The sequence below is a fragment of the Onychomys torridus genome, chromosome 2, assembly GCF_903995425.1.
Source record: "Onychomys torridus chromosome 2, mOncTor1.1, whole genome shotgun sequence".
NCBI classification, from domain to species: Eukaryota; Metazoa; Chordata; class Mammalia; order Rodentia; family Cricetidae; genus Onychomys; species Onychomys torridus.
In genome coordinates, this window is record NC_050444.1 from 81,604,740 (window position 1) to 81,618,171 (window position 13,432).

A 13,432-nucleotide genomic window follows, 5' to 3' on the forward strand; every position below is an offset into this window, starting at 1 on the left:
AAAATGGTAGCTGGTGTTTCTGAGGTTGCTGAATTCAGTGCCAGACAGTGGTGCTCCACACACACATCATGCCACCCGGGCACTAGCTTTTACTTCCCTATTGTATAACTTCTGAGGAAATCAAGGCTCGGAGAGATCAAGTCATTGGCTCTGGCCACCCAGCCAGCCCATAGGTAAGCAGTCCTGGAATCCAGATCAGTCTATAGGAAGAGCTTGGATCCTTCTGCCCAGCTGCTGGCTGTGGTCTGGGGCTCACTTTGCCTACTCCTGTCCTGTGGAGGAGTCTTCCCCATGGCAGGCCTTGATGTAGAGTGAGATGGATCTTGTGGGTAGCAGTCTCTCTTGGCGTGAAATGATTCAGAAGCAACACTGGGGAACTTCCCAAACCTCCCCACTAAGACAGATTCTGCTGTTTATAACAAAGAAGGCTATTTCCTGTGCATCTTCAGGGTCCGGGATGTGGACGTTCACCTGTGTGAGGCAGTGTTTATGTGTGTGTAGAGCATGTGCATCTGGGGACTGGAATTGTGGATCATTGCTTGCCCAGCATGCTAGAGCCCTGGGTTTGATCCGTAGCACCATGTAAACCAGCTGTGGTGGTGCAGACCTATAATCTCAGCGCTTGGGGGTAAAGGTAGGAGGGTCAGAAACTCAGGGTCATCCTTGGCTACATGGCAAGTTAGAGGCCAGCCTGGGCTACATGAGACCCTCTCTTAAAAAAGGAATGAAGGGAGGGAGGGAGAAAGAAAGAGAAAGAAAGGAAGAAAAGAAAGAAAGAGGGAGGGAGAGAGAAAGAAAGAAAGAAAGAAAGAAAGAAGAAAAGAAGGAAAGAAGGAAAGAAGGAAAGAAAGAAATATAGAAAGAGCTGGGCAGTGGTGGCGCATGCCTTTAATCCCAGCACTCGGGAGGCAGAAGCAGGCAGATCTCTGTGAGTTCGAGGCCAGCCTGGGCTACCGAGTGAGTTCCAGGAAAGGCGCAAAGCTATAGAGAAACCCTGTCTCGGAAAAAAAAAAAACAAAAAACCAAAAACAAAAAACAAAAAAAAAAGAAAGAAAAGAGATGAAATGAAGTGGGAGAGTCTGCCAGGGTCTCCATATGGCCCTGTGTCAAGAGCCTGTGCTGAGTGACAGGCTCCTGTCCCTTGTCATAGACTCTCAGGGGTCCTAGAACTTGGAGTTCAAAGATAGCAGAACTGGAGGGACTCAGAGTCCCAGACCCCCCATCTGAGGTTCCCAGAAGGGCGATCACCTACCCAAGGTTGCATAGTTAAGTCAGAGACAACATCTGACTTAGTAGAGCTCTGGTGTGAGGGGCCTGCCAGGAGTCAGTGTGGTCCCACTGTCAAGTGAGGATGAAGAGTCAAGGCTGCCACTGAGCATCTGGGTGGCCTTCTCTTCCTGGACTAGGAGCAGAGCCAGCAAGGAAGGAGACAGTGTCTCTGGGTAACATGGTCATGGTACATGAGCTGAAGTGGTTCCTGATGGCGTCAGGCGTCCTGTGTGTGCCATTCGACCTTGTCCCTGTTCCCTATGTGACAGGCCCTTTGCTCCTCTTTCTGACTGCCTCCAACTCTCTGAATTTCAAAGACGGGGTTGGGATGTGGACCACTGGGGCATAGTCTCTCACTCTATCCCAATTCTCTGCTCTAACAAAAGAGGACACCAGAGGATTCTATGCACGCCACACAACCTGCATCCATGTGGGGAGTTTGTTCCCTGTCACTACCACAGAGCCTATTGCCTGATGCCAGTTCTTCACCCCACAGGGACACAAGGGCCATCCTGGAGCAGCAGGGCACCCTGGAGAACAGGTGAGGCCCGTGTGCATGGCCCTGCACTGCCTGATTTTCCCTCCTCCTGTCCTTGGTACCAGCCTGCCCCTTGGACTGAGATTCTCTGGAGCCCCAGAACAAGGCCACAGAACTCCCCCCTGCCCCCCTTACCCAGTCAGCCGCACTGTCCTGGAAGAGCCTGTGTCTGTACTGCCCAGCCCAGCCCAGGGCTGGCAGAAGCCCCTGGACTCTGGTTAGAGCCATGAATGGCTGGCCTGTCCCAGGCGATGTTAGACGATATTATCCCTTCCATTCGCCTTGGGGTTTGCAGGAATTCTGGTCTCCTGGCCCAAGTCAAGCAGCAGTCCTGCCAGGGGACAGCCAGCCAGGTCTCTTCTGTGCTTTCTTATTTTGAGCCTGGAGCTGAGGGCTTTGTCCCCAGAGCTGTTCTGACCAGTTTCTAGAGAGGTGGGCTTTGGGGCCCCAGCAGTCCTTGCTTGTCTTCCTCACCCTTGGCCTCTCATTCTTGCCCCTCCCCTTGTCCATTATAGGTAGCCTCCCCCACCCCCGGACCCTGACTGAGCTGTGCAGAGCCTCAGCTTTCCTAACGTTTCTCTTGTTCCTTTTCAGGGCCAGCCGGGACCTGCGGGCAGTCCAGGGGCCAAAGGTTACCCAGGCAGGCAGGTGCAGTATATGCTCTGGAAGCTGTGACCATGGGGGTGACCAGAGTGCCCCAAGCAGAGGGAGGCTGTGGGCTGGGGTCCAAAAGCTGCCCCTGTGGGTGGGCCCTAAGGAAAGGGCTGGTCAGGGACTGGATCTGGTAGCCATGCTGCAGGCTAGGGGGGTCTGTAGGAGAACTGGGGTTTCGTGAATGGTTTTCTGAGATGCCTTCTATCCAGTCTCCCTCTGAGCCATCCCTGGTCCAACCCATTCCATGGATGCTCCAAAGAACAGCTGAGGCCCAAGACAAGACTGACCCTGGGACACTGTCAGTAGGGAGGGCCTCTCCATATGGCCTTGCCCCCTATATTTCTGTTTCAGGGATTCCCTGGACCTGTAGGAGATCCTGGCCCCAAAGGCAGCCGGGTAAGTGGGTTTTGTCTAGCCCCACACAGGTAGCGCTTGGCTCTCTAATGTGTTTATGGGAGGTCAGGGCTATTGGGGAGCTGGGGCCAGGAGATGGCAACCACTGAACTCCATCTGCCTAGAACTGCCAAGGAGGCACTCCACATGGGATCTCCCAGAAGTTATTAGGAGGCAGAGAAGGTTCTGGGTATGTTGAATAGGGAAATTGGAGGGGAAGACAAAGGGCACAGGTCACGGTGGACCTAGGTAGCTGTGTTCATGATGCATGCCAAGACTCTGCAGACCCAAGTGTCCTGCAGTGGGGCCTTCTGACTCTCAAGAAATGCTCAGCAAGTGAATCGCATGGCTGTCTGTCAGGGCAAGTCCCCTGTGATGTGTCCTCTACTGAGCCAATGCTATTTACACCCCAGCAGGCAGGAAGGCCATGGACACATTATTGGCCTTAATGTCTGTGTCTGTCTAGTGGTGGCAGAGGTGGGTACAAAGTAGAAGGCAAGGTCCCCCAGATGTTACATGGCATGCCAAGTCAGGGCAGCTCTGTCCTGGGATTCTGGGTCTCTCTCCTGTGGCTCCCACGAGGAGTGGTCTCTGAGGGAACGTCTATACCTTGAGAGAAAGGATCCCAGGCTCAAGGGTCTACTCTGCCTCTTGTGTGTAAAGGAGACACTGCCCAGACCAGCCCTGGGGTCTGCATGACGGACTCAGAGACCCCCCTCGGCCACTGACCCCAGATGGTCACTAGGCCTCTTCAAGTCCACTCACTGTGAACACAAGCTGTGAGCTCTGCATAGAAGAGTCAGGATAAGTGCTTAAGATGATGGTTGTTGATCAAGCTGGTTGCAGAGGGGAACACAGGGATGGGTATATGGGCAAGGAGAGCTGTTATCAGTTTCCCTCAGCTGCGTGTGTTCATGACACACTCACTGGTTAGGGGTGTGGGCTTAGGAACCACTGGGCTTGAACTCAGAGACCGGATCTGTGACACTACAGCTGTGTGACCATAGGCAGGTCCCTTAGCTGTCTAGGCCTAAATGTTCTCACCTGTATAGAATTCTCACTAACACCTCCCGCCAGGAGTGTGGTGAAGATGCCATGATTTAATCATGTGTCCAGTGCGTAGCCAGTAGGCTGCATTTGACCTAGGATAGCTATGGATTCAGCCCAACTCAACATGAAATAATAAACTTGAAACATTCTATAAGGGTGTGTGTGTGTGTGTGTGTGTGTGTGTGTGTGTGTCCCCTTTTGTAAATTGATTGTAAACTTCTTAAGTGTGAACTCTATAGATGACAACTTTCTCATCGTGTCAAAGACAGGACACGTCTGCGTGTTTAGTGTGTGTAAAGCGTTGAGTCGGACCTGGCAGGTAGTTTGTGCTTGGCAGCATTTGCTTTCACTTTAGTTTCATTAAACTGCTGCACAGCATCTAGAGTGCAGAGTGGTACAAGCCCTGTGCTAGATCCTGGCCCTTGAGAGGTTACCAGAGGACAGGGAGTTAGCAGGATGCTGGATGGTGCTGGGGGATGAGCCTACCTCTTGGGTACTAGACAGGAGAGCACTCAAGGTGGGTTATGCATGCCATGTTTCTACCACCATAAGGTAGGCAGGGTATGCCTGGTTGGGGGCTCAGAGGGACCACAGGCCTGGGGGCTGGAAATCAGGTACATTCTGGGCCAGGGACATAGACTGGTGGCCTTTGAGCTGAACACAAATTAGCTGAATCCAAATTGGTAGCACCACTTGTCTGTGGGGTCCTTGCCAGGGTTAACTCAGGAGCACCCGTGTGCCTGGCACAGTGTCACTCTCTAGGTGGCCATGCTGACTGACAGTACTTGGCAACCGGGATGATGTAAGCTCCCAGGTCCAGAACCTAAGAGCTCTTGGAGGAACCAGTATAGGGAACATCCCCAGGGCAGGTAGATCTCACAGCCCTGTAGCTTCTAACCTGGGTACTAGCTTCCTTCCACAGGTCCCAAGCTGGGTGCCGGGCCTCTGCCATCCTATGCTACCCTCCCTGGTGTGAGCGTATGTGCCTTTGGACTACATCGTGGACGCAGCACCATGCAGTCCACGGGCATATACACTTGCCTCAAGGTCTATGTCATCGAGGACCACTGGAGCCACCATCACAGAGGACCGGGCTGTGGGATGGCGGCAGGGAGGCTGGGCTAACTGCACCCCATGCTCAGCCTCTCTAATTCCCACCTGCTCTTTTCTAGGGTTACATTGGACTCCCGGGGCTCTTCGGCCTGCCGGGATCAGATGGAGAGCGGGTAAGTACGTTTGTCTGTGCCTCGTTTGTCTGTGCCTCGTCACCCCTTCCGCTCCACCCTGCTGCTACAGATTCCAGCTGAAGATTTGCATTTCCTCAGCGGGGCACCTGGTCAGGGCAGGGCGGTGGGGGGGCGGGCACAGGAACCAGCACGTGTGTACTTCACAGTTATAGAACTGGTGGGAGAGACAAGGTAGGGGGCCCCAGACCACGTGTTCTAGGTACTTGGGGGACGGAGGCTAGAGCAGGGACTCTGCACAGGAGCTTCTCACCAGCAACAGACTGTTGTATCCTAAATGTGAGTTCTGCAGCGATGGCCAGTTGGCTGTTTTTGTAAATGAAGTTTTATTAGCCATAGCCATGCTTATAGCTTACCAATGTCTGTGGGCTGAGTAGCTGTGACAGAGGCCACCCACAGAGCACCAAGCACTCTCTCCTCCCTTTTACACAAGCGTCCACTCATTGCTGGCACAGACACTTGGCTGCTTTGTAAAGTGATGCGAAGCTTGTCTGGGAGAAGGGTGGGGACAGAAGCCAGGTGTCAGACGCCAGACCAGGCACCCCAGGGAGGACTGTAGTAGCTTTGGTGACATCAGGGACAGGGGACACCATGGATGCTTGGCTCTGTCCTGAGCTCTGGGGGTGAATATAGACTGGCTTCAGGTGGGGTAGGTTTAAGATTTCCCAAGATGCCCTGTCCTCCAGACCAAGTGTCCAAGTCGGAGAAGAGCCGCCCGGGGCTGGTGACTTTAATACGTGCTCCGTCCTCCTCTGACCCTGGACTTGGAAGTTCATTTGGAACCCTGTCATTCAGCTAAATATAGAGCATTATAGGAGAGCAGAAGAAGGTGCACTTAGTGAGCGCCTGCGGGACGCCAGGCGAGCTGGCAGCTCTCTTTAGGAACTCCCCCAGAGGTGTTCGTGAGTCCCTGAACCCCGACCCGCCCACTGAACATGCAGCTGGCACTGCAGTTCCGGACAAACATCCCAGACTGCTTTAGACTTCATCCTGGGTGTGGTTGGGGGTGCCCCACGGAACTTGATAATGATCTTTCTCCCCTCTCTCCTACAGGGTCTCCCTGGTGTTCCTGGCAAGAGGGGCGAGATGGGTAGGCCGGTAAAGATTTTCCGTGTCTATTACGCAGACTCCACGGGTCGCCCTACCTCCTACTGCACTGGTGGTCCCTGAGACCTGGTGCTTTCTGCCTCTCTGCTCTGTTTCTTGGCTGGGGGTGTGGGGTGGGATCCGCAGGTCCAGCAGCTAGCCTGAGATGCTACCTGGGGTTCCTGCTGCTCCAGGTGCCTCCTCTATCCCTGTGTGCTGCAGTGGCTTGTGGGTACAGCTTTGTGTCTGGGGCTTCCGTCCAAGTGTTTGTGTTAGTGGCCAGCAGGGACTAGATCACTTAAGTGCTCACCCAGACAGCGCGCCATCTCCACAGTGTCGGGTCCCCCAGTCTATCTCTCTTCATTTATGCATACACCAGTTTGGACAACTGTGGAGTGTGATAGGCCACAACAGGAGTAGTCCCAGGAACAATTTGGTGTTGCCCCCCAACCCCCGACCCCACAAAAAAAAAAATCCACTGGCTCTGTTTAGGCCTCTCTGTTGCTATAACGGATTAGTTTTCCTTTTGTTCGGCCATGGATAGGGTATAAAGAGAAAGGCAAGGTCCAGAGAAGTTAAGTAACATGTACAAAGTGTTGCAGCCACTGAACAGTTGAGCTGGGGATGCCAGGGACTGACTCTTGGGAACACCATATGGTACCAATATTATAAAAGTAGGTTTCCTAGCCTCTGCTAGGAAAGCCATTGATCCAGAAGGGGAAACTGAGGCTGTGAGAAAGAATGAAATGTGCAGCATCCCTCTGCTGGTGAGGCCTCATGGCTGTCTTCCACGCCTGTCTCCATTGGTGGCTTAGCTCAGTGCCACCACCCTGCAGGTTGCTGTCCTGCCTCAGAACCCTGGTCATCTGGTCAGGCCTGCCATTGGCTAGAGAACGCAAGTTGCTTGGCCAGGGTCGCACAGCAAATTGGTGGCCAAGTCAGGATCTGAACCTTGGACCCCTGATAGCACAGGGTGCTTTCCGTACGGCCCTCTCCTCTCCATCCAGTCCTTTCTCCTCCAGGGGACTCGACAGCTCTCACCCCTGCCTCACCCCTCGTGCTAGAAAGGGAGTGTGTAATTCTGGAAGAAGGTCCAAATATAAAATGTTGGCAGTTCGCTAGAGCTGGCAGGGCTTCTGGCCTGGCTGGTTCAGTCTTATGCACAGCAGATGGCTGAGCCGTGTCCCAGCCGGAATCTCTCATTGATTCTAGAAAGAGGGTACAGTGAGTCAGTCTCTCTCTCTCTCTCTCTCTCTCTCTCTCTCTCTCTCTCTCTCTCTCTCTCTCTCTCTGACACACACACACACACACACACACACACACACACACACACACACACATCAGTGCACTGGGGTGCCTGGTGAAGCCAGCTAACTCCACAGTGCTGTGGACGGCCTGGACCTATCTACTGTGGCCAGGCATGCATAGAGTCAGGAAGGCAATCCTGACGCTGGACCAGATGGCCCAGGATTGGCTCAGTCTCTCACTGTGTGATTCAGAGATGGTGAGTGCTTGCCCGAGGACACACAGCTATCTGCTTCAGGACAGGGCTTCCTGCCCTGGGCTTTTTCAAGACATCAGATAGGGAAGCAGGAAGTGTATATTCTCACATGGGGAAACTGAGGCCCAAACAGATGAGCTGGAGGTCTGGTCTTCATCATCTAGATGTGAGCCAGAGCTGTCCCAGGGATCTCTGTGAGACTTCTGTCTGCCTGTCTCCATCTCTTTTCCCTTGGTGAAATTACTCCAGTGGACTTCCTACCTGGCTTCACAGACAGGGTAGGGCATGAACTGCATCGTGAAGTAAGGGAGCTGGGAACCTCAGGGGGCCTTCTCCATCAGCACATTTCAAGTACAGTAGGGAGGATGCAGGCTAGACTTGTGCAGGGACTTCCAGACCTTAAAAAAAATTAACTATTATACCTTTTTAAAAGTCAGTTGTGTCTGGAGGCTGCTGAATAGTTCCGTGGTGAGTACCAACCCCGACTAGTGGTGTAATGGTGCATTGCATGCTTACTTAGCTCAGTCTTGCCTAGGGTGCAGGTTTACAGGCTAGGAGACAGAGTGAAACACAGGAGGTCATCTGTTGAATACTTAGGCTGCCCTGGCCTTGTGTCTACCCCTGTAACAGAAGAGCAGATTCTGGAGTCAGGAGCATGACTGAAATACCTTTAGAGGTCTGAGCCCTTGGCACATTGCCGTCTATACCTCAGGCCCTCTGAACTGCTGCCATCCAGAGAGAGGGTGGAGCCTGGCCCTAGCCTTTTTTCTTTTGCTGGTCCTGGTCCTGCTCACAGTAAGAGGCATTCAGTCCCAGAGGGGCCCGACCTAGGGAGGCAGAGGAGCCACGTAACAGGCCCGGCAGTGAGCCAAGTTCATTCCTTGGGCCATGGGCCAGGCTGCTGCTGTCAGGGATTGGGGAGACAGAGGAAGGAAGTGCCTGTTGCCATAGGCTGATGTGCAGCCGTATCATCACACTTACGTCAGGCACAGCCAGTAGGCACTAGATGGCCAGCTGGGCAGAGAACAGAGGCCCTGGGTAGCCACTGGGTGTGGCCATGTGCTAGGGAGTGGATCAGTCACCCACCAGTGCAGCAAACTGCTGTTCGCCTAGGCTTGCTGCGGCTCAGACCACCTATAATTATTCTAGCACCCTTAAAAGCGTCCATGTTTCCTAACAGTCTTTTTAAACAAAAACCCTAGACTTCCAGACGTTGCCCATCCATTAGAGTCAATGCTGGAGATGGAGAAGGAGAGCTGTTCCCCAAGGCCACTGTGTACATCCAGGCAGAGCCAGAGTTAGTGCGCATTAGTCCAGAGCTGGGATGGCCTTTGAGATGCTGAGCTTCTTTTAGTTCCTCTGTCCATGCTTGGTGACACAGTGTAAATACCAAGAGACCAGCTCTGGGGCCGGACTGCCTGGATTCAAATCCCCACTGTGCTGTCCCATAGCTGTGTGTCTTTGGGCAGGTTTCTTAACCTCTCTGAACCTCTTGATATCGAAAGCAGAGTCCCTTTCATGGGTCTGTTGGGGTTGGTTGTTCCTGTCATGGCCTTGTCCTTCTGTGGCTCCCAGGCTGGCTGAACTGCAGCAGGGTCTCATCGGAGTTTGGAGTCAACTTTCAGAAGGCAATGCCTTGAGTCTCTCCCTGGTCTTAGTGTTGTCTGAAGTAAAGCAGACATAACCCAGGCTCTTCGAGCCCTCTGAGTAGTGAATCGAGAATGACTTGGGACTGTCCCTCTGGGTGGTAGATCCAGGATAATTCAGGACTGTCCCTCTGGGTGTTAGATCCAGGATGGCTCAGGACTGTCCCTCTGGATAGTAGATCCAGGATGGCTCAGGACTGTCCCTCTGGGTGGTAGATCCAGGATAGCTCAGGACTGTCCCTCTGGGTGGTAGATCCAGGATAGCTCAGGACTGTCCCTCTGGGTGGTAGATGCAGGATGGCTCAGGACTGTCCCTCTGGGTGGTAGATCCAGGATAGTTCAGGACTGTCCCTCTGGGTGGTAGATTCAGGATGGCTCAGGACTGTCCCTCTGGGTGGTAGATCCAGGATAGCTCAGGACTGTCCCTCTGGGTGGTAGATCCAGGATGGCTCAGGGCTGTTGGCCTGGCTGTTGGCTTTGAGTGGAGTGTTGAGCCAGCTTGGAGCTGCCCTGTGTGCAGAGCCCACCTGGTTTGCTGCTACCTAGCAATCTCAGGCCTTGCACACAGGATGGACCAATAAATCCCCAGGTTGCCCAGGCTAGGGGAACCTCATGTAGGAAGGTCTCCTTCCTCCCCTGCCTTGTGTAGGGGTCAGGCCTGGCTATTACATCTTTGGGGATCAGCCCCTCCATAGCACATCACACAGCTGCCTGGGGAAGCCAGGTAGAACTAGCAATACCCAGGCGTTGCCATTTGGGACCATAGGGAGCCAGCCAGGGCTGCTGCTGCATACTGCCTTCATTCTATGAGGGACTGCCTTCCTACCCTGCCCCCCCCCACACACCCCAGCAACCACCACAGAGGAAAAGTCAGTGCCTTCAGAAGGTGTCCCATATCACAGCCCACCTGACAGATGTCTCCTGTCCCACAAGGTGACAGCAGTCAGCATTATGACAGAGGATCTGGATTGGAGACAGTATCAGCTAGCCGAGTCCAGGGGCAGGGGAAGAGGGAACGTGTATGGGTTGGATGCACTGCACCAAGACAGGACTGTGATGGAAGCACTGTGGACACTCCCTCTCCTCCTCATCCCGGGCGGGGCCCAGATGAGACTCCCAGGAGTGGAAGTGGACAGAGGACAGAGCCCAGGCTCCCAGCAGAGCCGCCGCAGATTGGTTTTCAGGTCTTGGTCAAGTGACTTTGTGCCCAAGCCTCCCCATCAGTTAAATAGGATCCATCACCTTTCCGTCAGCAGTCAGCATGAATGTCAGACCTATGTGCCGCCGCCTTGCGTGCGGACACAGCAACCTGGTCCCAGAGGATCGAAGTTTCTGCGTTTCCTGGAGCAGAGGCATTCGCCTGTGCTGTACTGTGCGCTCCCATGCAGGCATGCGCAGATACAGAGTCAGGCTCTCCGCTCTGGTACAGTCCATGGGACTGTGTCTGGTTTTGTTGTTGTTTTGGTTTCCTGCTCTCACTGGATATTCCAGAAGTAGTAGCAAGCCAAAGTGTGAGACTCCTCCTTCACAGTCTGGCCATATTTGCGTTCATTCTTTCTGTCAGGCAAAAGTGAGATTTGCTTCCCATTCACCTTGGGAAAGCCACAGTTGGAACTGGAAGAGGGGAAGGGGTTTACAGGCTCTAGCTGCATCCCTCCCTTTCCTTTGAAGTAGGAGTGGATCCCCCACCCCCACCACTGCCTGCCGCCTCCTTGCAGCTGATGTTTTTCCAGCTGCCTGGCTCCCTGAGGGGTGTGGGGCTTCTTAATCAGGTCACAGAGGGGCTGAAGGGCCAGACCTGCCTCTCTGTGGCCATAGTGCTGATCTTCCCTTGCCATTTACCCTGTCACAGCCTTAGCTTGTGACATAGGAATGGGAATTCCACAGTATGGCTTCTGAGGTGCAAAGCACGGCCACAGAGGCCTTCCTTTGATCAGTGGGGAAACTGAGGCCCACGGGTGAGAAAGGTGCACTACAAACTCCAGCCAGTTGGCAAAGGCCTACGTCTGAGCCTAGCTTCCTGCCTCGGTCTGTATCATTTCCACTATACTGGGACCAAGTCCCAGACCTGGGGAGGGCTCCTGTCCCGCCTCTCAGATTGGCTGAGGCCTGTCCCTTGGTTCCACGTGTGCTGGTATTTGTGGGTAGCAGGAAGGACTTCAGAACCCCAGATCTGAGGCATGAATCTGCTCAGACATTGTTCCTGCATCCCCTGGGGGCGTGGCTCAGAGCCAAACTGCAACCTTGAATACTAACCTCCCTATTTCTTCTCTGTCCTTCCCTCAGGGCTTCCCTGGAGACTTTGGGGAAAGAGGCCCTCCTGGACTTGATGGGAACCCTGTAAGTACCTCCAGTGCTTGCCAACAGGCCAGAGAACAGCAGACTTGAGGAGCCTGAGTTTGGGGGTCAGACAGACCTGGGTTGTCCCCAGCCCATGCCCTACTAGCTGGGTAATCTTGGCAAAAAAATGGAAAGACTTCTCTGAGTCCCTTTCTTTTGTGGGTTTCTGTGGCCTCCTGGGAGAGTCCCTGCCTACTTAGCTGTAGGTGGTGCCGGTCTCTGGGGCTTTTGTCTGATAAAGAAACCCCCAGCTGCCACCTGGAGGAGGCACCAGGACCATTTATAGGTAGTTTGGCTTGGTAAAGCCAGCTGCTGCAAGCTTCGTTGGAGGCAGAGGCAAGTTCACAGACATCTTCAATTTTACAGTTTGTAAATGTGCAGAGGCCCATGTGTTGGTCTCCCTGGGGAGTCCGTTTGTCTTTCCTTTCTTGTCCTAGCTCCAGGCCCTGGGTGGTAGAGGACGTTAATGTCAGCCTGGGGTGCAGACCATGGCCAGTGTTCTCAGGAATACCTGCTCAGGTTCTTGACTTTCCCTGGGGCTTGGTACCAGACTGCCATGCCCAGCTGTGTCCCTGGGACCTCCGTCCACACTCTGGCATGTGGTGGTCCATTGCTATGGCATGAATGCTTCTGACCTACCCAGATGCCTCAGGGACAAAGATCCCCCAGGCCTGACCGAGCCAGGAATGTGGAGTTTGTCCATGGTCAACTAGTTCATTCCCCTGCCCCCCAGTTTCCCTCTCAAAATGCAGGTCAGAATGCATGCTTTAGAGAATGGAAGGTCTTGGCCACTGCAGGTGTTCAGTGGACAATGGTCATTAATACCACGTGTCCATAAGGTAGTCTGTGGTCTTAGTGCTATCTCCTTAGTCCATTGCCCTTGGCTAGGGGGGCTGGGTGGAACAGAGGAGGGAAGGGAGAGTAGGAATGGGCCTGTGTGTGTGGGGGGGGACAGAAGAACAGGGGTAAGGAAAGAGGTGTGGGGTCTCCAGGTGGAGCAAGATGCATTTCAAGGGTTTGCAGGGGGAGCCAGGCCCTTCCCACAGACTCGCCTCTTAGTGGGTTAGCATCACACCAAAGGATATGGCCTTCTGGGAGTTTCCTGGCTTGGGAGAGACATGTTTCTCCTTAGGGTCTGGAGGAATAGAACAATTTCCTGGCCTTGGCATGAGCTCTGCCATGGAGTTATTGAGGGACCTGAACAAGTCATTTCCCATCAGGGAAGTCCCACAGTTGTATCAATAAGGACAGCCCTGGGAGAGGCTGGCATTTCTTACTGTTAATCAGCGGCCAGAACCTCAAGGTTTGATTCATGACTATCTGTTTTGAGTGTGAGCCAGACTCTTCCCTCCTTTTTGTTGTTTTGTTTGTTTTTTATCCTGGTGTAGACAATAGATGGTCAATTTATAAAGCTTTTGGGGACTGGAGTTGGAGGGTCAGTCCCACATTGTCCCATCCTCTGGCCCCAACAAGACCTTCCCATGGCATCCGGGAAGTCCCAAGAATGCGCAGACCTGGAGAGCCTGAATGGTGATGGAGCCCTAGTGTTTCCCTCTTTGCTTGCCTCTGACCTTGAGTGGACCACTCACCTCTGAAATCCCAGCGTCCTCTCCAAGAGAGAAAAACACCTCCACCTGCTTATGGCCTGGGTCCAGTCCCACCCGTGTGTCTGTCCTTCATGCTAGGTGCCGGGCTTGGAAGTCACAGGTGG

At 53.6% G+C, this 13,432-nt stretch overlaps 1 protein-coding gene across 1 annotated transcript in view; it reads left to right on the forward strand.

The window, feature by feature from the left end:
• Col27a1 (collagen type XXVII alpha 1 chain) overlaps window positions 1-13,432 on the forward strand; it is a 119,354-nt gene that overhangs the window by 39,545 nt on the left and 66,377 nt on the right. The window contains 6 exon segments of the mRNA XM_036178180.1: window positions 1,766-1,810; window positions 2,402-2,455; window positions 2,813-2,857; window positions 5,077-5,130; window positions 6,202-6,246; window positions 11,668-11,721. Of these exon segments, the coding sequence (XP_036034073.1) occupies window positions 1,766-1,810; window positions 2,402-2,455; window positions 2,813-2,857; window positions 5,077-5,130; window positions 6,202-6,246; window positions 11,668-11,721 (297 nt within the window).